Genomic DNA, 22,385 nt, shown 5'->3' on the forward strand with positions numbered 1-22,385 from the left:
GAGAGAAGTTCTTTGTCTCACAGCTGGCAGGCCAGGGGCTTTTGGGATTCCCACTGTTGGCAGTGCGGGTTAGTCCTGAGCAGCTTTTAGGGCCCTCCAAAGGGCAAGCTTTATACAAGATAAATTTAAGTTTGCGTAGAAATGAGGCCTTTTTGCTAATGAACAACAAACATCAAAAGCACGAGATAGTTCAAAGTGGTTATTGCATCTCCCTCGTGAGCTAGGGTTACAGTTCAGATAGCCCCAGAACAGTGTCTGACCCACTAAATGTAGCAAATAAGGTTTGAAAAATAACATTGTGCCTTCTGGCAACAGAGTGCTATAGGGAGGATTATCCGCTCATGTTACCATAGGAATCGGGCTCTTTACACAATGACTGTAATAATACAGAAGAGGTTTTAAGCAGATAAAGATTTAACATCTTTTAATACTTAAAAGACATACAAAAGTTTTTAGAAATGAGATTAAATGGTGAACATTAACTGCAGTAACACCTACATAGGTATTCAGCAGGAGAGTTCATTACTTGTGTAGTAGTAGCAACATGGATCCTCAGTTCCAGTTACAACACTCTCATCTCCGAAGAACTTAGTCTGAGTACATGGCACGGGGGTGAGGCGGACTGCCTGCAGTCAGACAGATTAATACAGCTGTCGCATTAAATTCCATGGTTATTGAAAAGTGCTGTGGGTGAGGCGGTGTTAGATGGGGAAAAGACAGACTGTAAAGTAAACAAAGTTTGCAGGATGTGAGAGATGGAGGTGAAGAGAAAGAAAAACTGAATGTATCATCATCCCATACTTTGTTTAAAAGTAGTTTTCCATAGTCATACGCTGTGAACATTTATTATGCTATTATTTACTAGAAGAAAACAATTCAGAGCCAGACGTTAGAGAGCAAGGGCTGGAAAGTCAGTCCATCAATCCGGCACGGGTCTGCCCGTCCCAGCACAGGCAGCCTTGCTCGTGCTTGCACGGGCACCTCGCTGGCCCGCGCCCTCCGCACCCGTCCCCTGCGCCGAGGGGCTGGGGCAGCGCTGGCACCGGTGTGCAGGTGTCTCCCCCTCCTCCTCCCGCACTGGAGGGGCCGGGGCTGTGCACTGCGATTCCCACAGGGATGGCGTGTTGCCTGCTGGCCCCCAGCACTCTGCAGTGCATATAAGCACAAGTCACAATTTTTCCCCTGCTTATTTAAACTGTCTTCGCGTTCAGACCCTCTAAACGTGCCAACTTCTTTGAGCCAAACCCAGAGGAAGGGCTCTGTGCAATACTCCCTGAACCGGCCAGGAACGCGCGTCAGGCAGATCATGTGGGGCAGGGCTGAGGCCGTCCCAGCGGCTGGCGCGAGCGTGGCCGCCCAGCGAGCATGGTTTGGTATGGAGTCACCCTGAAATACTGTTTTTGTTGTGAGAAGCTAAAGGAGAGGCTCCGGCGGTGGTTGTCGGTGCCCCTCTGTGGGGCTGGGCTGGCAGCCAGCTCTCCCCAGCGGCTGCTCCCCATCCCGGGGGTTTGCTTGCCATCCTGCTGCCACGCGGCTGTGCCCGGGTGATGCCACCCCGCGCGCAGGGCAGAGCTGCAGCGGGTACCTCTTGATGTTGAGATGAAGTTGCCAAATATGGGGGCTCGTCACCAGTGGGGAACTGGTGTTCCGTGGGAAAGGTCTGCAGAGAAGGTCAGGGGCTGGCGGTGCAAGGTTTGTGGCAAATGGAGGAGATGAGGTCTCTGAGCAGGATCGTCCTGTGTGAGTCACAGCCCGAGAGCCGAGCGCTTCCCAAATGGAAGATGGGCCAGATTTCATTTGATTTGTGTGTAGGAATAGGTGTTGTGAGTGGCACGGTGTTATGCTGCGGTTAATGTACATACAGGAACAGCCCGCATCCCCCTGGGAAGCTGTACTCGTGAGCCGTATGGTTTCCATCAGAGCGTTCCTCTATCTGTTTCTGATTTAAAGTGGAGCTTTGACTAAACCTGATCAATATTTTGCATACCATGCGTGAAGAACCAGATGTTGGAAGTTTCCTATCGTTGAGAGGGAGGGGGCAAACACCCCCTCCCGGACTTGCAGAAATCAATGTTCTCTGACAGTAGCTGGTTGGTTTTCCTAGGAACAATATATTCTTTTGATTTTCAAGTTGATTTGTCTTCTAATAAGGTTCTGGTTTAATATTTTGATTTTTTTTTTTTGTGATACGGGTAAATTCTCACAAGAGGAAAGCTTAACAGTGTGATGGACAATAACTACATGTACTTGTCCAGCGTTTTGTCACTTCCAGCAACTCACAGCTAGTGCTTGCTGGTCCGTCACATTGTCTTATTCTGGCCTGCTCCTTTCCTCTGTTGGAAGACTGACATGATTCAGAGGTAGGCGTGCGATGTCGTGCCGTGTCTGGGGTGGACTTGGTGGTGTTGGCACCCTCAGGTCTTGACGCCTCTGGCAGAACAGGCAGGCAAAGCTGACCCAAGCAGAAGGGGTATTTGAACATGCATGAAGTGGGCGCAGAAGAGGAGCAAAATATAAGACATGTTTGTTAAACTGTTTAAAACAAATGTTTTCCTAAAATCCCCTTTCAAATGAGAGTAGTACAGACTGTGCCTCTGGTTCCCATGTCCTTAATATTTCCTTGAACCTGTGACCAGTTTTTTCTCTAATTGATCACTAGGGGTTTCCTCTGCCTTCTCGCAGAAGCTACTGCTGAGCCTATTGGCACTTTCTGAGCTTGAACGTGATGTTTGCAGGATGGGTGCTTCCCCGACATCCCTCTTGACTGACGGAAGACAGGGGTTGCTGTGCATCTCCTGGAGCGAGACCCCCAGGCTGCGGCGAGACGGGGCGGCAGGGAGGTTTTATTGCCAAGGCTGTATCTTAAGCAGGGCAGAGAGAGGCTGGTTAAGCCGGGCCACGCAAGCCGTGTGTGGCTCTTGTGACTGGCTCACTATCCTTAGCTTTTTATGTCTTAAACCATTTCTCCTTTTCTGGCTCAGAAAGAGAGTAATGCATGCAAACAATAGAAATGAGTGGAAGAAGAAGTTCTTATGAGGGAAAACAGCAAAAAAAAAACTTTTGAGGGCACCAGCGGGATTAGTGCCCTAGTGAATTCTTCAAATATTACAGTGAATTTAATTAAATACATCGCAATCCCAAAAGAGGCTAGTCTAATTAGCCAGATCTAGAATACATTTATTCTCTTCCCTCACCCTTCCAATCAGAAGCCTCAGCATCAGCTCCTATCCTATTTTTAATCATTCCTAGACTCAGAGGGCTCTCCTTCCTCCGTGTTAGCGAAGCACACAGCGCTGGGTAATATGTCTTTAATCTTATCTGAGCTGTAACTCAGATAATAGACATCAGAATTTTTACCAGAAGGTCCTGGCTGCACATAGGCAATATTTTTGATTGACAAATCTTGAGTTCATGTCCAAATCACCTTACTTATGTGCCTTGGACAAAGTGCATGGTGAGGCAAGAGTTTCATGAGATGACCCAGAAGACAAAAAGAGGTCTTGAGGTTGGACAGCAGAGCTGGCAGGGATTATTTTTTAGCTGAAATGTAGGTGTGTAGTGAAAACACCAAATAGCCCTCACTGAGGAGTCTTACATTTGACTTCGGTATCTGTTTTTCTTCAACTTGTGATAAGCCCTTACTGTGGGAATTGGGAGGGTTACTGTGAGCTCTGAGTCCTGGTGCTGCCCAGACTGGACAGAGTGGGGCTGTGCCATGGCACCAACATAGCTGTAAGCAGTGAGTTTGTCCCTCTGCTTTTAAGAAATAATTGCTGCATCCTTGGGATCTGTGACATAAAATAGCTATTCATTTCCCTAGCAGCGTGGATCTCTGTGCCAGACGATGGACAGATTTTGTCAAATAATCAAGGTATAATCTTGAATTAGCTATATTGACTGCAGTAGCGGAGCTTCAGAGGGTGGCAAGATTTTATTTCTAAGTGCTAACCTCTTGCAGTGGTACCCAGCCGCGTGCTCACCATTGGCTTCTCAGTCTGGATTGTTGTGGCAGATGTCTTCCAAGCCAGGCTGCTGCTTTCTTCCGGGTCTGAGGGAGTAAAACCCAGATGCCAGGGAACAGAGCGCTCGATGATGGATAGGATGGCACACACTCTATGCTCTGCTTCCATATGCTGTTTCTAGGACCTCTTGATCTGATGGGTTCTTCGTGTTCTAGGATTGCTGTGGTCTTAGTCGTCTTAGTTTACAATGAGAATTTATCAAATTTAGTTTTATCTGTTTGACATGCCGTTGGATCCTCTCCCAGGATGAGCTTCAAATATGAAAGAATTAGCCATGCGTAGGTGTGAATAGATGTTAATGTTAGATCTGGTATTTTCTTTCACTGAAGGAGAAGATCTTGCCTATCTTGATTTTTGCTTCTGTGCTCATTTCAGCGTGTTACGTTTTTCTTGCTTCTAAGCAGGAGAGTGCATGGTACCCTGAGAATAAACAGGCTTGATCTTACTGCGTCTTTGTCAAAATGTGGTTTCTTTCTTAATTCTCAGGTGGCTTTTAGCAATTTACAGTGGACTAACCCAGGGAGACTGGAGATGATAAAGGAAATTCACATCTCTCTGCTTTATTCTTCACAGCACCTTCAGCATCACGAGAGCGGGGTTGAGGGTGAAAGCTGCTATTATCACTGTGTCCTCTGTAACTACTCCACCAAGGCCAAGCTGAACCTTATCCAGCATGTGCGTTCCATGAAACACCAGCGGAGTGAAAGCCTACGTAAGCTGCAGCGCCTCCAGAAAGGTCTTCCTGAAGAAGAGGAAGACTTGGGACAGATCTTCACCATCCGGAAGTGTCCAGCTGCTGAGGCTGGTGAGTGCTGCCTCCCTTGCATGAACAGGGTCGGGCTCTTGGCTTCTCTGCGTCACAGGATTTGACCAGCAGCATCAGAACCTCCACGCAGTTCCGTGCCAAGCTCGGTGGCTTTTCTTGTGTCTCTTCCCTGCTGTGGGGGTCGGTATTGCTTGTCAGTAATGCGTTACGGGAGTCACGGCTGCCCTGGGGTAGCACAAGACCCTTCTTGTACCTGCAGCATCCAGCATAGCTCTGCCTCATGGGGCTGGTGGCTGGTGGCTCTGAAGCACCAAATACTTGAGCACATGCTTCGTTTTGTAGTTGTAAGTGGTCCCCTCCGTTCCAGCAGGGTAAACGCGGGTTTGACTTGTAGATGTGTGTATGTTTGTTCAGGTTAGTTTCTTACACAGGGGAATGTTGTATGCGTGTCTAAAGATACCATCACATTTAGACAACTCTAACGAACTATCGTACTATACTTTCTGTAGCTATTTTGTAACGTGTTAAGTGATGTCTTGAGCGCCAGTGCAAACCTGTCCCAGCTGGTTCATTGATTTCTAGCATTTCAGCCACACTGGATCGGGAGGAAGAGCTGGTTGCAAGGGGTGGGCAGGAGAAGGGGCTGGTTTTCCATGTCTCCTCTTGACAAGGTGGATAAGGTGAAGGACTTGGATGAAGCATTTGCTCATACAGAAAGGACAGGTAATAGGAAGGGGATTGCAGCTGTGAATCTAGCAAGAGAAAATGTACATTAAAGGGAAGAGGCTGGGCAAAACAGAAATTGTACTTTTTTTAATTGTTTAAAGGGTTAAGAAGGTTTTTTTTTATGTTAGGAAAAAGCAGGATCTAGTGAAGCCCTCTTTGAAGGGAGCAGGAGGAGGAGGAGGGGAGCCTGCCCAAGTCTTCTGGTACATGTGCTGTCAGGGATGTGAAGACACTGGAGCTGGAGCAATGCCAGCAAAAGCCTTTACAACCCTCCTCTTGGCTTCAGCCAGGACTTCCCTGCATGACTGCTGTTGAAATTGCTAAATCTTACAGAAATCGCTGAGGAACTGGCATTTTGCAATTAATGCACATAGGGACAAGGAGAGTCATCTTAGCTTAAAGGCAGTGAGAAAGGAAAGCAGCACAAACTGGAAGAGAATAGGTGTGGGTCTTAGAAAGGTCCATTGAATTAAGACCTGGGTTGCGTTGCTGTTATGCATGTTAGTAACAAGGACCTGAAATAATTGCGAAACACCCAAAAAGTAAAGCAGGAGATTTTTCATTAAGAGTTAAATTCAGTCTCATGGAAAAAAGTGACCGATCTGTGAACTCAGCAGCCCAGTGGAGTAGAGGGCATGGAGCATGCTTTCCCAAAGGTCACGGCGGCAGTGAAAGCGTGCTGTGGTTGCCACACTGTCCCGGAGGGGACAGCAGCTCTTACAGCCGTTCTGCTTCTCTGCAGTGCTCCACTGTAGAAAAACATTCAGATTTTGAAAGGGTATGTTGATCAGTGTTGTATGATTTGTGAGTTTTCTTAAAAGTAAAATGAACAGAGGGAAGAAGCTGTCTGTGCCCTTTTGTGATATACAGAACAATCCTAAAAAAATCTTTGTTTACTTTAGAAATTTTTGTTTACCTTGTCTCTTACTTTAGAAGCCTTATCTTTCCCTGTACGTCCACCAGGATTATGACATGGCAGGTACTGACAGTGCAGAAGCATACTAGCTGAAACTGTTTAAAAAAAAATATGTAATTTTAACTAAAGGTTGTGACAAGTCACTAAAAGGAAATCTCAGTTTAAAAATATTTTATTTTTTTGAATGGCTTGAGATAATCTCCTTTAACCTTGTTGGTTCTTCAACAAAAACTGACAGCAAACAAGACACTGAGAATTTCTTTATCATACTTTACTTCAAAGGTTAAAAATACAAGTAAGGGTAAGACTCTGTAGAATGCAAAGGGGAACCACTGATCTCTTTTGCAGGTCGTTTTGACCTGAGATACTTCATTGCAAACGCTCTTCCAGCCCATTGTTGAGCAAGAGTAAGCAGGCACACCTCACCAGCGCACTGGTGGCCACAGGCACAAGGCGCTGGTCCAGTTATCCCTGCGGTGACAGGAGCCAGATTTGGATGAGAAGCTGCAGTACCCTCGTGGGAGAGAGTGGATGCTTTCATCTCTCACTTATGCTGATCCTGTTAGGGTATCAGAACATCAACTCGAATGTAAAGCAGGGTGGCTCCGCTGCCCCAGGCCAGCAGCTGGGCTGAGGCTGTTCCCTGAGGGAAGGCATGTCAGGATGCCGGCTGGTGCCTCTGCTCCTGGCTGTCAGGGCAGGCGGGGGCACGGCATCCAGGGGTGGTCCTCGCGGTGGGCAATATCAGCCTCTTGCAGGGCACAACAATGATTTGTTTCTTGGCTTTCATTTATTCAGTGTGAATTCTTTACGCATAAAAAGATCTGCCTCAAACAGGCTGATCCTTCCCTTTTTTCTGTGACATTTAAACTCCCAGCGTTATAAAATGCTGCTGTTACTTATTATTCAGCTGGCTGTTATTTTTCTGAAGTTTTGGGTGTCAGTGATGTGTAGCAGGAATACGCACATACTTAGGTTTTAATTCGCTCTCCTGACGTGTGTGTTTTTTCTTGGATTTGAACTTCGCCAGTCTGTTTGGCTCTCAGACCTGTTCGGGATTGCCGCACATGCTGCTCAGTGAGGCTTCACCCAGAACGGTGCTGCCAGCGTGGGAAACACTCGTCTTTGTGGCAGGGCTGCACGTGGGGTTTGCAGCTGGCACTCTGCATTTCTTTCTCCTGTATAATACGACGGTGTCTGCTGTATCCCCATTATGAGGTTTTTTGGGGTTTTTTCTGAGGGCTAGGTGGACTTTCCTCACTGCCTTTTGATGAGAAGTCTCTGGTGGTAACGGGTAGCACAAGAAAGTCTTCCTTGCGTTTTAGACACCTTGAGCAGAAAGTGATTTACTGATCTGTAACACGTCTGTTGGGGGGCCCAAAGGGACAGTGACTTTTTTGCTGGTTTGCTGCATTACAAGTGCAGTGGTTTGTTTTGATGTCGCTGTTACTCTATGGTAATCATCACTGTGATTCTCTCTCCTCTAGTTAATTATATTTGGTTTAAATTCATTTTCCCTACAAATATAATACCAGCTTGCAGTTTTTTCCAAAGCGAATCCCCTTTTGTTATCACTGCTCTTTCTGAGACTCTTAAAACATTTCAGTCCTCACAGCTTTTCTACTTTCTGCAAAGCTCCTCCCTGGGAGGGTGGCCTGGCCCCAGACCGGCTGCCCCGGGAGGCTGTGGAGTCCCCGTCCTGGGAGATGCCTGCAAGCCGATGGGCAAGGACGAGGCCCTGAGCAGGACCTCAGCTAGCACCTGTTTTCTCTCCCTGCAGAGCTGCAAGTGTTCAGGGCAGAGCCGGCAGAAAACTTCTCGTGCTGGTCTGTTTTCTTGCTGGTCTGGCTGGCCGGCTGCTGGTTTGCCTCAGCAGTAGTGTGAAAAACCATCCCTCTCCTCACTCCTTAGTCCGGTGCGCTGTGACCAAGAGCAAGCAGGCACAAGCAATCACATTGTAAGGGTTCCTGAGTTCCCAGGGGGTGGCGGGGTCCAGCCAGCTGCTGCCCCTGCCAGGGCAGACCCCTGGGCCAGCCGTGACTCAAGGCGAGGTGCCAGCACAGAGCAGCCACAGTCGCTCCTCCTGCTGCTGGACACCTTTGTGGCTTTGCTAGAAATGCTGAAAGATTATTCATGGCTTTTTTCTTTCCCTAACTTCATCCAGTTTGTGCCAATCTTCTCATCTCCAGCTTTACATAAAACTGCGGGGTGCTGCCATGAAAGGTAACGCAGCCCTCGTGCTGTAGCCTTGTGTTAAGTGGGACTGTGTAGCCTGGGTGAGTGGAGTTGCCTTGTTCCCCTTCCCACTCCATCCTGTTTGCTCCGTGGCAGAGAGCAGGTGCCAGGGTTAAACGACGTGTCTGTCTGTGTGTATGTACTCGCCTGGTGTGTGCAAGCATGTAGGAAAAAGCATTGCTGCTGTGGGGCGCTGCGTAGATATTTGCTTGTATAGATGCATCTCAGTCTCTTGGAAGAGAGTGTCTGATCATACCTTAATTAGTCCTCTAACAATCTACAAAGGTCAGTGCCAATTGCCTGTTCATTTACATTTGTAATTGTGGTGGTTCTTGATTGCACATTAGTTGCAACTCATTCACTCCCACCCTGCAGAAAACACATGCAGCAGCCTAAGCAACATCCTTGTAGACACAAGGACCTTTGTCTCTGCTTGTGCGGGCAGCACAGCCTTCACTGAAACTTTTGTCTTTTATGGAAGAGAGCTTTAGAAGCTACACTCCACTTCCAGTAAAGGGATGATGAAGTCGTTGGCAGGGAAATTATATGGACATCAGGCGAGAAACCCAATCCTCCTTGAACTGGATAATTAAAGACAATTAAACTTTACTGCTTGCTCTGAGAAGTGTGCTAATTATGCAGGAGACAGGGAAGCGGGCCCAGGCTGGACGTTCAGCTGTTTTGTTGATCAGAAAGAATACAGCTTTAGGGGTGGGGGTTGATTTTCCTTACGGGGTATTTTTGGACATCTATTGCTGTAGTATCTGGGCTGTTGCCACTGCAGATGTCAGCCCCTTGCTGCAGAAGCATCTGTGTAACGTTACCCGTACACTAATTGATTTTTAATGATGGGAGTTTAGAGAGAAAAAAAAAACAACCCAAACCCACAATAAAAAACAAAACATTCTCGAGATGTAGGGATGGATGCACTTAGGACTCATTAGGTAATAATAGAAATAAGAGTGAAACAACCTGCACCAAATTTTCATTCTGGCTTTGAAAGTCTTTCCTTCTAGAAGGTGTTGAGTACAGACAGCCCATTTCATAACTCGGACAGCGGTGTGTGGAGTAGCTGGTCTGCAGTGGAGCTGCTGCTTCGTCTCCAGTACACATTGCACAGGGACGTACACACACCCCTGCTCGCCCTGCTGCTCTTCACGTGCCATCCACACGCATCAGGGTTTGTTACAGCCGCAGCTGTGAAGCCTGTTTCTCCTTAGGCAAGTGCTGTTCATAATTAATGTTTCCACCCTTACCTGTTTGTCCTGATTCTTCTTGTTTTCCATCTCTATCTGCTCTCCCTTTCCGTAGCTGTCCTCCTGTGAGAGGGGCGGAGGGGGTTTGCCCAACGCTTCCCACTGTGCAGGGTAGGAGCCTGTCAGGTGTCCGTCAGGTTGCCACGTTCCTCACCTGCGCCAGAGTCCTGGGCGTCCCTGGCCGGGGATGGCTGCTTCACGCAGCTGCACGGGTCAGGCTTAGCCACACTCCTCAAGTCAGGAGAAAGTCCTGTTGCTTGTGGTAAGCTTGACCTGAGCTGAGGTCCCTCAGGCAAAACCACTCTGTGCTTGGGCTCCCCAGTAGAATAACTAGATCCAGAAGGGTCAGGTGGAGCTGAGGCAAGAGACCACCTAGGATTTTATGATGCCCAGGAGTTTTTTGATCATACTCTTGTATGAGTCCTGAATTTGTTGGCTTCTTCGAAGGGAAATGGATTTTAGCAGATGGAAATGTAGAGGACAGTTTGTATGGCCATGGAGTTGTGTTGGTACAACCAAGCTGCACGCTGCCTCTGTGGCTGGAGGAGAGGTTCCTGCCCCGAGGCACGAGCAGCTGAGGCTGAGACCACCCCGCGTTGCCCAAGGGTGGAGCAGAGCACAGCAAGGAAAAGGTGTGTGCCTTTCTCCATCTTTTCCAGGGCAATTTGAGTACCACAGTCCAGACACAATCTGTGGGACCGTTGAGAATGCTTTTGAAAAAAACAACAAGAAATGTAGCAAGTGAGCCCAAAAAAGTCAAATTTGTTGTTCTTTATGGTTGTGCTGGAGTCCATCACAGAGCTTTGTGGGACAAATAAGATGACTTGTGGAAAAGTTGTGTAATTATCTACTGAGAAATACTGACCATTTCTTAACTCTCTGAGTTACCTTATAGACTGCTTTACAAAGCTTTGTAGCCTTACTGTGAAAATCTGTAGGAAGGCTAAAAATAAAGTAATATCTTCTATGCAGTGCGGCTCTAGATACCTTTTTCTTAGCACCATGTACTTCTGGAGAACCTCTTTGTCCTTGTGGAGATGGGAATGTACCCCTAAGACCAGGCTAAGCCAGTCAGAGATACCACTCACAGTTTTTGAAGAATTATTTTGCAGGACACATACCGTGAGGGGATGCCTCAGTCTCCCCGTTTCACCGCGGAGAGCCAGTCCCCTATGGTGGACATACTGTTTCAGCAGTCCTGCTAACCTCTGCCAAATCCTTAGCAGCCATCTTCTTCCAACACACAAAGTCATTGTTGGGGCCCTCGCGTGTGAGGAGTGAGGGCAGGCTGTGTGGAAGCCGTTGCTAAACTCGGCCGAGCGCAGTCAAAAGCGCCTTTGTCTGGGCAGGAAGGGGCTGGCGCGGGTGTCAGCAGGGGGATTGCTGCCTGCCCGGCTCCCGTGCCCGGCCGTGCTGGAGCGTCCATGCCGCACGCTCTGCCAGCAAACAGCAAGGGACTGGGCGCCCTCCCTGCTTCAGACAGGTTGATTACAATCATTTAGAGGAATACCTCTACTGTAAAGCCCTTTTCTGGTAACCCCTTGAAAGCTGCTGGCTCCTGAGCACCCTGGGAGGAGGGGGTACCCCGTAGCTCCCGCTTTTCCCCATTCTCTGCTCCTGGGGCAGAGGCGGGTGCCCTGCCCATCCAGATCTTCCTCGTGTTTCAGTATTCGACCTTCTGAAGGGCTGCAAACGTTAGACTGAAATCAGGATGTGAATTTTTAATGAAACCAAGTATGTAAACAGAACTAGGATATAGCTAGAGCAGTTGCCAGATGAGAAAACCCCATGTTGTTTAAAAATAGTAGTTACCAAACTGAGCTTGGCTCTGCCTGTGGTGCTTGCAGACAGCTGGAGGCTCATACGGTGCTCACACCTCTGTTTTCATTCTGAGTCATATGAAACACTTTGCTCATGTTCCTCTTGCTTAAAAGCAGTTTTGCAGCAGCACTAGGGACGCAAAGGCATTGCCATCGGGAGAGCGGTGATGGTAAATGGGAACGGAAGCAAGTTCCCGTGTGATCGGGAGCAGATTTGTGCATGAAACATTCAGGATGTGGTTTGCAGTATGAAAAGATTTGTCTTAGACAGAAAGTTTCTATTTAGCAGAAGAAAGGCTTGATGTCAGCCACATTTGTCAGTTTAAATTTGTGACTTGGAAGTCCCACAGCACGCCTTATCTTCCTCCTCAAGGCTGAGGCATTGCTCTCCAAATTCCCCTCTCTGCTGTCCAGGCTCTGCCATTCCTCCCTTCCCTTGGTGGCCATGCCCTGGACTCAGGGACTGTGATCAGCCCCCATCAGTAAAATGAAATGAAGCAAACTGTGGAGAAAGGGGACCTTCCACAGAAATCTCCTGTGAGGGAATTGTCCTGTTATTTTCCCACCTTGGAGAGTGGGCAACCATGCAAGGCGTTTCTCATTCACAATCATCAAGCGTGGAGTAATTATTAATGTAATTTGTTACAACAGGGATGTGAGACGCTCCTCTGGAGTGGATTTTTCATGATTGCAGGCACTGTACTTCCAGTGGAACTTTTAAGACTTTTGAAATGAGAATTGATAATGCCGAATGATATTTCTCCCTGCTTGAAATAACTCAAAATTTATTGAGATCTGATGTCCTCCACTTGGTCTCAATTAAAAGGAATGTGGTCATTGCTAATGCTGGAGAAACATGCATGTTGCTCTCCTACATCTGATACAGGTAATGGAGGGTTTCAGAAAGGAATAATTAGTTTGCTTTTGGAAGCCTCACTCCACTTTTCCTTGGGACTTAATTGCACGCAACAATTAAAAACTTCCCAAAGCAGATTACTTGTACCGTGTCTGCAGGAGAAGAGCGTACCAAGTTTATACTATAGCATCTACCAGCCTAAAGCATGCTGCAGCTCTGGCTCAGCTGGCAATGCACAGATTTACCTGGCTGGAACATGTGGCCCTTGCAGAGGGCTAGAGAGGAGCAATGTGAGAGGTGCGTGCTGAGGGATTCGGGGTAAAATTTCCCACCTGGTGCAAGCAAGAGTTCCAAATGATGTTCTCCATGCCGTCTCCTCCCACTGCCCCTGCCTCTTACAGCTGGAGAAGCTCCTCTCGTTTCGTGCTGCTGCCAATCACCCCTTCCTCCTCAAAACGAGATTCCTTCCTCTGGTGTTCAACAGCTAACCTCGTTTCCCATGCTTCCCCTTGCCATTTCCAGGCTTGTCCTTGATTGACACATTTAATAATCTGCCAACCCAAATGATAATCTGAGCTCCTGTGCACAAACATCAAATGCTGCCCAGCTTCATTAGCTTCTCTCAGGCTTTTTACCTCTCCCTTGCTCCCTGCAACCCAATATTGTCTTTTCCCAATACGTTATCTGTAACCCCCTGAAGGCAGCAGCCTGCTCAGTCTTTGTTTGCGAAGTGTGGCATGTAAATCCAACCAAATCATCCATACGTGAGTTGTCAAAGCAGCGCTCAGTGCATGGTGCTGCAGCCCAGCCACAGCAGGTACTTGAGAGGGGGCCAGGAGGGCTGTTGGGTGCCTTGTCGCCCGCACCCAGCTTTCTGCCAGGGGCTCCTTCCTACAGCTGGGGGTGTGCAACAGCTTTGTTGTCTGAAGAGGAAATCTGTTCCTGTCATCTCATCCTCAGACGTAGGGAGTAAGACAAGCTATTGTCCTGTTTTGAGAAAACATTCACCCACAGTGCAATAACATACGTGAAATAGCACAAAGATGAAAACGGCTCTTGGTGATATGTATGTTAAGCTGATAAAACTCACAGTTCCCCTTTACTGCAGCGTTTCTGTTCTCTGTGCCAACCCCACCAAGTACCCCCACATGCGGGATTATTGTCTTGTTTTCCACGATCTCATGTCACACATGTTCATTTAAAGCAGGAGGACAGCTTGTTGCGTTCCCCTTTGTTGTTCTGCTGAACTTTGGAATTTTTATTTTTTGTGTGTGTGTGTGGATTGACTGGATTAAGGACCTTTTACCTTTCCAGCAAGTTCCTGATGGGAGTCGCAGTATTTCTGCGCAGGGTCTCTCCTCTAGAGGATATCCGGAGGCCAGCAGATAGCAAACTCTTTCCTTCATGGCTTGACAGAGAGGCAGGTGCAAACTTTTGGTTCTGCTTTGATTTCATATTGTTTTAATGGTTATAAAAATCCAGCAAATGTACTTCTTGCAGCCGTCAGCTTGGGTTGCTGTACACAGCTAGCTCCTCTGGAAGGTCTGAAGACGTAAGGAGAGCCATATGCTTTAAGAAAGTTCGTCCCTTTACGGAACTTCTCAGTTCCAATATTATTCTGTAGCTTGATTTAGAACTGTTCCCTCCTTGTGTCCTTTCCCTTGCCCAAATTTTGGAGAGTGATACTCGCATCCCAACAGCATCTTTCTGTCTTTGTGCAGACGGGACACCATGGCCCTTCACAGACTGCAGGGATCAAGTTGGTTCCCCTTTAATATCTGGCAGAGGCAGATTTCCTTTGTTATTTATTTTTGGGGTTGGTTTTGAGTTTAAAGTAAAAAGCAGTTGTGCCTTAGCTCTGTTTTGACCAACCAGCAGTGAATAGATAATCTCTAAAGGATATGAAAGGTTTAATCATTTTAATTTTGTTTTTATTAAAGTTTATCGTGACTTTTTTTCATGTGCCTCTGGTAAAGCCGGGGGGGGGCGGGGGGGGCGTGTAACAGAAATCTACACAAACCCCCAAGCATTCACTTAATGAAACTCTAATGGGAGGCGCCTGGCGGGAAGGAAGTGGTTAGATAGCTGGGCTGGAGAAGGCAGACCAAAGGCACGCTGTAATATCACTGAAACGTGGCAGGAATCTCATAAACTCCCCATCTAGCTCCAGCAGACACTTGTCACTGGGAGCTCATGGCTTTCATTAAGCAGAAAGAGAGGAAGCTCTGCCGGCTGACTTGTTCCAGAACGTTTTTCTTGTTTGGCTGCATCTTAAAGCCCTTTCCACTTAAGAAGAGTGAAGGGGAAAACATCACCAGATGCTGTAGTAAAACACTGGGAAGCTCCAGGTTCCTCTCCTACTCTACTTTTTTCTCCCCATCAATACCAACTCCGGAGCCAGACTGAAACTTGGTTGTTGGGGCACAGCGTCTCTCCTGAGCTCAGAGCAGCTGCTGTTTCCTTTGGGACAGAAGAGTTGCGTTCCTGGCCTTGCAGTCTCACCCCTGGTACTGAGTTTGGTCACCAAAAGCTCTGCTGCTGGTGCCAGCTGCACCTTCAGCATCGCTACTTGTCTTTTCGCCTCTCTCCCTTCCAGTTTTTGAATAGGGAATTCTTCTCTTGAGGACTTCAGGGTGGCTGTTGTGGGGGTGCAGGTTAAACTCAAGACTGAAGAGCTCTCCCCTTTTGGGGTAAATCAAAGTGTTCAGTCCTGCAGGTTGAACAGCAGTAGATATTGCGGCCTTGCCTCAAGATGTGTTGGAGAAGGGCTTGGTGTCAGCATGAGCAACACAGGATTCATATGAGCAGCAAATATGTGTAAAGTCTGATCAGCACAACCGCACTGCTGCTGTCCAAACCTCGCACCCGCTCAGATGTCTAATCGAGCCCCCTGTTTTGATGTTCTGGTGGTAAGGAAAAAGAGAAACCATCCAAAAACTTAGACACACTGATGTTCTGGTGGTAAGGAAAAAGAGAAACCATCCAAAAACTTAGACACACATGCTGTAGCGACTGTTCCTCCCATCAACCCTAATTTATGATGTTCATCTCCATAGCGTTGTGTGGTAGCAGCTCATCTCCAGTATCTTTCCTAGCAGTTTGACTGTTGTAGCCATTGCTGCACTGCTGTTTCTCCCTTTCTGCACTACTGGGCTTTAAATTAAATACATCTGGAATGAACATGCCTGCTTCTGTGTTAACAAGTTAATGAGTTTAGAGAGTTGTCTCACTTGCATGCTTTTGTTGGTGTATTAGCTTGGAGTTCCTTTTCCTGCTCTGCTGTTGACCTGAGCTGGAAGGGGCTGCAGCTCCAGCACAGACAATTGCTGATAACTTGATACCTCCTTTCCTGGTAGCTTGCCCAGTAACACGTTAGGTGGGGACAGTGACAGAAAGAAAAGTTCAGTCATGTTCAGCTGGGCACAGGCTTTGCGTTCAAAGGCAATGAGGATGTTTAACTTGTTTATGAGTAAACAGTGGAGCAGGGTGAGGAGGGGCGGTGAGAGGGAAGCTGCCGACCAGGCTTTGGGCTCAAGCCCTTGCTGAGGACCTGCTGTACGGCATGGTCTAGCAGCTGGGCTTGGCAGTTGCTGATTCCTGGGCATAAATAGTGATACAGAATGAGAACTCTGCTTCAAACCATTTTGGTACCTCTGTGGTGGGCAGCCTAGCGTCTGGCCTGAGATCTCCCAAAGAGCACTGGTAGCCTTGGGTGTGCGACACTCTGCTGGTTCGTCTCTGCTCGGACATACAGGCTCATCCTTAAGGAGCATCAGAGGCTGTACAAGTGATTCCCTGGGACGGGGTTTGCCTTAGATGCGTACTTGGGGTTTGTGTCACAACTGTGAGGTGGCAGTTCCCAGGATTCCCTTCCGCTCAGCTGTTGCCTGCCCATCTGCACATACCATCCGTAATGAACCTTTCTGGCTGATGTTTGTGATGGGGGATAGAAAATGAAAGTTGTGCTTGAAGCCAGGCGTCTTCCTTAGACTCGTGACTGTGTTCCTGACTGCTGCTGTTCAAGGTCAAGAAAGGGGGTTGACTCCTCTCTGACGCTGACACTGGGAGTGTGTTGTGATGCTACCAGTCCTGGCCAAGGACTGGCAGGCTCCTTTCTGCAGGAGGCATCAGCAGGGCCTCAGGAGGTGGTGGGCAGGAGCTTGCCAGCTTGAGGCGGCCAGACCTGCTTCTGAAGGTCTTAACCTGTAACAGATAGCTCATGCAGGCCAGCAGGGCAGGATGCTCCTAGGCGGAAATGCCTAGCTTATTTTCGTTCTATAGTTTCATTGCAGTGTAAGAAGAACAACAGGGAAAAGAGGATGTGGGATGGTTTGTGTTTCTCAAGAGGTATATACACAGACTGGATGGAGTCTCCCTCAGTGTAGCTGTAATTCTCTGTTTTTCCCTTTCTCCTGAAAATGTTGCACTTTATACATAAAAAAAGTTCTTTTCAAAGGGTGTCTGAGCCAGTCTAAACATAGAGCTCTCCCTGAGATGAGATGAGGCTGTACCATGTCCTGTGCTGTGATGGCACGTCCTGGAGAAAGCAAGTCCACACTTCGTGCAAAAGAGGAGGCTACACAATTTGGATGGATGCACAGGATGCTTTTATGGAACTGTTTCTGTTCCTCACACAGGATGTCTACACTGGATTTCTAGTCTCCAGCTCCATCTTTTCATCAGAGAGGAAACTTCAGGACAGGATCCCTTCATACCTCCTCCTGTGCTGCTTTTACACCCCTGGTTGTAGCAGAACCTGCCTGTCTGTTTTCTGAGATGGACAAAGTTATTGCTTCTTGCTGACTGTGAGAACTTCTGTTCCAGATGTTCAATGCAAATAGTAATGGATAAGTCACTGCATGAGTCCATGGAAGATATAAGTCAGAGTCCAGAAGCAATCTCAGAGCTTTGGGCTAGCAAAGACACTAAGCCGACATTAGCTTTGTCCTCCATGTTTTAAAGAGTTTTTGACTTACAGATTATAAAAATGTTGCTAGTTTCTTTCAGCAGTTCTCAGAGACCTTAAAAGATTGGACTGAAACTCCAGAAGTCTGGACAGCTTCACAGTTCTGAGATGGATCAATAAAAATAAGTTACTTCTCAGTTTAGGGTTTCACCCGTGCATGGAAGAAGAAGAAGAATATCTGCTTACTCTTCAAAGTGGTTGCAAAACTGAATTCTGTGACATTTGCCATGTGCTTTTCAATCCTTGGAAGGGAGAGGCAGAATCTCTTCTCATGATCTTTCGCTCAGGTCTTCAGAGACAAAAAATTGTCCTTCTAAGTGCCAAACCTGCAAGGAGAGTACTCCCAACTGTACTGCTTCTTGCTGTGACCAGAGCAGCCTTCTCACACGACTGGTTAGCCAAAGCAGTTGCAAAGAGAGAAAGCAAACATGGGAGAGCTTCTCCAGAGCTTGCACGCTCGGACCTGTAGCATCAGCACACTAACGTGCCGTCCCACTTGGAAGGTGACTTCGAAGCTCGTTGCCACTGAAGATGCTGATTTGGGGTTACAGTGTAGGCTTCGTTGCCCTGTACAAGAGATCCATTTGTAAAAGCTGATGTGAGTCCTCAGGGTCACACTCAGCGCTGGAGAACAACCTGCACCTTTCCTCCCTTCAGGGAATATCCCTGCAGAGCATCAGTTCCTTTCCTGTTTCTTTCTGTATTTTCCCTGTCCTGATTCTTTCATACTTCATTCTGCTGCAGGAGCACATGTTTGATGGTCTTTACCTAACTGGCAGGGTGGGAGAAGGAGAGTGACCTAAACAAAAAAGTGCTTTGAGATCCTTGTTCTGAGGAGGCATTGTGTAAACCAAATGTATTCTCATCCTGCAGCTGTTTGTCAGGATTACAGACTTCATTGCAAGAAATACAGAGCTTGGTTTCTGAAATTGATTTTGTTTTTCTTTAAGAGCCATAGGCAAAATGAGATTGTATACGTTATCAATGGGTAGATTTGTGAAAAGGGATTGTACAGCAGCTGGCACAGGGCTAGACGTAGCCCCTGGTCTTACCCACCCCAGCTTTTTCACCACTGTTAAGCTAATTCAACATGTAAGTCAGGAGAACACTCTCCTGTGTACTTGCTAGTGGTCAGGCATTTGCCTGTGTTTCTCAAATATACTTGCTTCCTTTTCCTTCTGTAAGGCCTGCCAGCCCTCTGGTGATGCTGTTAAAGTCCTCAGAGCTGCCCAAGAAGGAGATACCACACACATTTATTTTTCCGCTAAAAACTTGAGGTTGTTCAATAACATGTCTGCCAATGCCAGTGTCTTGCTGTAGCTGCTTCAGAAGGAAATTTGAGGATCCATAAACAAATAATAACCTACCTCAAATAAAGGTTGTATCCTTATTCCTACTGAAATTTAGTTCATGCCCTTAAGCAAGGGGGTTTCTATTTCTTCCAGATAGTCAGCTTGCTTTCCTAAGTTGTACATCTTGATGCCCTCGCCATATATTTTGTTTTGACCTCAATGACTTCTCGAGGCCATGGGTTCCAAAGGTTAATTGGGAGCTGAACGAGTAAGTATTACCCGTATTTGCTTCAAATTTGTCGTTTTTTCCATGTTCATTGTCAGTCCTCCAGAGACCGGAGGATGAGAGGAGCAGTATTGGTTCGGCTCCCTTGAATCAGCCTTCATTTGGATGCTCCTGTCAAGGCCGCCTTATTTCTTTCCCGACCAAGCAGCTCTAATCATCTCCTCCTTTTCTGCATAGGTATCTCTTCCTACCCCTCTTCTCAGCCTTCTCATTCATCTGTGGCCATTTCATTAGATGACAGTGTTTAATTTTTCTGTCTGATTCCACACGTGTCCTAACATGTTGTTCCTGTCCCGTGCCGATGTCCTTTGGTCTGCCTGCAGGGATGTCCTGGCCTTTCTGGAGCTGGCACAGTGCACCACATACCTCCCCACTGAGTGCCCTCCCTGGTCCTGCATTGGGCCCCGAGCCCTTAAATCTCAACTTTCTTCTGGAATGGTGCACCGGGGCCCCTGCGCGGCCCCCGCTACCACTCACCAGGCTCAAAGGGACATAAAGTGGGGATGGACCAAGCATGACTTGCAAGCGTTTTTCTTCACTTTTCTGATTTGCCGGTATTCATGCAGGGCAGACGCTTCTGCTCCTTTTCTGGGAACTACTCTCTCATTTGGTTACCAATTAAGCTGAAGCGTTCTGGCCTTTTCCATCCTCCTTTTTATTGTTAGGAAGGGTGAATTAGGGCTTGGTGTTTAGGATTGTTCTCTGGCCTCTGCTGCTACTTTGCTGCCTCCTTTGTGGCAAAACAATGGCATTAATTTTGGCCTTTGCAGGCAGGCAGGCAATCTGGCAGTGCACAGTGCCTGTCCGTTCCACTTCACTTGTGCAGCCACCTCTCCTTTCCACATCACCTACTCACTTTTCTCCTCCTATTCTTTTTTTTACTCCCCTTTTGTGCGTGCGTGTGTGTGTGTGTGGTGTGGAGGATTGCTCGGAGTTTATTTTGTTTCAGTCTGGAAGAGGTTAGAGGTCGCAGCCTGGATGCCGAGAGAAGGGAAGCAGGCATGTGGGTGACACGGAGCGAGCAGACCTTTCCCTGCTGTGCCTCGTTCCCTGAGCCAGCGTCTCGCCCCCCCTCGTGGGTCTGTTAAGTTTCAGGGTCTGGGAGAGGGGTCGTGTCCTGCCTGTTACCCCATCACCAGACAGTCCCTCTTCCAGGCCGCAGGCGGTGTTGTGAGGAGGGGAGGATGGAGGGCTCCTGGGCAGGGGACAGCAGGATGCCGGCAATGCCCAGCAGCGGCAGGATGCTGGGTGCTTGGTGGCCCCGTGCAGCGTCAGCATGGGAGAGCGAGGCTGCAGCCGGCGGCCAGGCACGGGGTCCAGCTGGTCTCCTCCACCGTGCCCCTGAAAGCAGCAGGAACCCAGGTCTGCCACAGCTTGGAGAGGTCCCTGTAGGTGGCCGTGGGCTGGGTGCAGGGCACGGGTGCTGTCTGTGCCCTGCCACCACTCTGCGGCCCCTAGTCTCCCAGGGCATTGCTTCCAGGTGGCCTTTGCCTGAACCCAGGAGGGTGGTTGAAGGAGCAGGCAGCTGCTGGGCAACCAGGTGTCAGGTACCCTTGCACTGGATCCTGGAGCACTCGGCAGCAAGCTGGCTCTGCTCTGGATTCTGCTTTTCCCACTGATTGATGGCAAGGGAGGACATATGTGCGAGGTCAGGAGTATGGCAGCAGCTCCCCAGGGCCACGGAGCACCTGCTCCCCACCATGGCATCCTCTCCCTCCCAGCTGGGCGCATGGGGAGCACAGGGGACCCCTCGCATTTTCCCCTTTAAGTGGAGGGCGCAATCGCAGCCAGCCAGCCCAGGCCTCTGGGTGACAGCCTCGACCACTGGTGTGTGAACCAGTTATGGCAACGACAGTCTCACCTCCCTGGAGGTTTTTGGTCACTGTTCAGCTTTATGTTGACACTTGTATTACTGCTGTGCCAGCTGCTGAGGGATGCAGTGTGCCGCCCCATGCCCTGTGGCCACTTGGCAGGTGCAAGGAGAGCAGCGGCGTGGGGTGCAGGGCCCAGGGCTGTGGGGATGGGGACAGGGACAGGACGGCACCAGTTTTGGACTGTCTCACACAAGGGAGCAGGATCATCCTAAAACAGCAGGAATAGGAAAATGCTGAAAAGGCAGGAAGCACCCGTATGTCAAGGATGTGCTATTTGAAAGGGTGCATTGGAGTTTTGCAGTGCCTCTCACTGCCATAGAGCTTCCAGCCCTCCAGAACTGGGTACCGTTAGAGGGGAAGGACTGAGAGCTAGGGCAAGGGAGAAAATCTACTTCTAGCCCCAAAAGGTAATTAGTAGGAAATAGGAGGCACGTTAAGCTTCTGTCAGACAGAAGGCTGCTTCAAATGGTGCAAGTTTCAGAAAGAAACACTCATGAAAAGAATGCCGAGATGAAAATCAAGTGGAAGAGCATAATGCTTTTCAAAAGGGTGAGAAGGATGGTTCTGAAATGAGCAAGATGATTAGTTTGTCTCATTTCCTACAGCAGGAGGGATGATAGCCCAGCGCCCTCGCAGGGAGCTGCAGGGCGGAGGAATAGTGTGGTACTGGGGCCAGTGAACCCAGGATGGAGAGCTTGGATCTCACTGGAGAACTTAGGGAGCTGGCTGGGGACTCGCCCTAGGGAAAGGCAAAAACGTGAAATAGAAGCCTCATGTGTGGCAGTACCCTGACGTCTGCCATGCTTCTGCTGGAGTTGAGTCGCAGCTCCCGGGGAAGTGGTGACCCCATTGCGGTCTGAAGTCTAGATCCTATTTTGTTTTCTTTTAAATAATGTAAAAAAGAATAGAGGAGTTGGAAGCCGTACCCGCAGTCTGTTGTTGTTGACAGCGTGAGGCAGTGCTTTCCCTGGCTCTGCGCAGAGTAGCAATTCCAGCTCGATATGGCCAGCAAAGTGATGAAAGGAGGACGTTCTCCACAGCCTGGCTCCAGCCCCGGCACGTGCCCACGTGCCCCTCGCTGCCTCCCGGCTCCCATCGGTGCGCTGGCAGAAACGCGCTCCAGGTACCAGGGCTGCTTTCAGCCCTCGGGAGAGCTGCTTTGGGCTCGGCGCTCTTCCTCTCTGCGCTGAGATTTTTGCACAAGACGGCTCTCGCCTGTGGCCAGCGGCCGCCTTCGGAGCCTGGCTGAGTCTCCCTCTGGCCCGCAGGCGCGTGGCCGGCGCGGTGGCTGCCCGGTGTCGGGAGCCCGGCCCTCGCCGTCCGGCGGGCAGAGCCAGCTGCATCAGCGAGGCGCACGCACGCAGTCAACA

General features: G+C 48.7%; 1 protein-coding gene across 1 annotated transcript in view; it reads left to right on the forward strand.

Annotated features, from left to right (window-relative positions):
- ZFHX3 (zinc finger homeobox 3) overlaps window positions 1–22,385 on the forward strand; it is a 173,774-nt gene that overhangs the window by 91,399 nt on the left and 59,990 nt on the right. The window contains 1 exon segment of the mRNA XM_055726321.1: window positions 4,596–4,827. Coding sequence (XP_055582296.1) covers window positions 4,596–4,827 — 232 coding nt within the window.

Source organism: Falco cherrug, chromosome 14 (genome assembly GCF_023634085.1).
Source record: "Falco cherrug isolate bFalChe1 chromosome 14, bFalChe1.pri, whole genome shotgun sequence".
NCBI classification, from domain to species: domain Eukaryota; kingdom Metazoa; phylum Chordata; class Aves; order Falconiformes; family Falconidae; genus Falco; species Falco cherrug.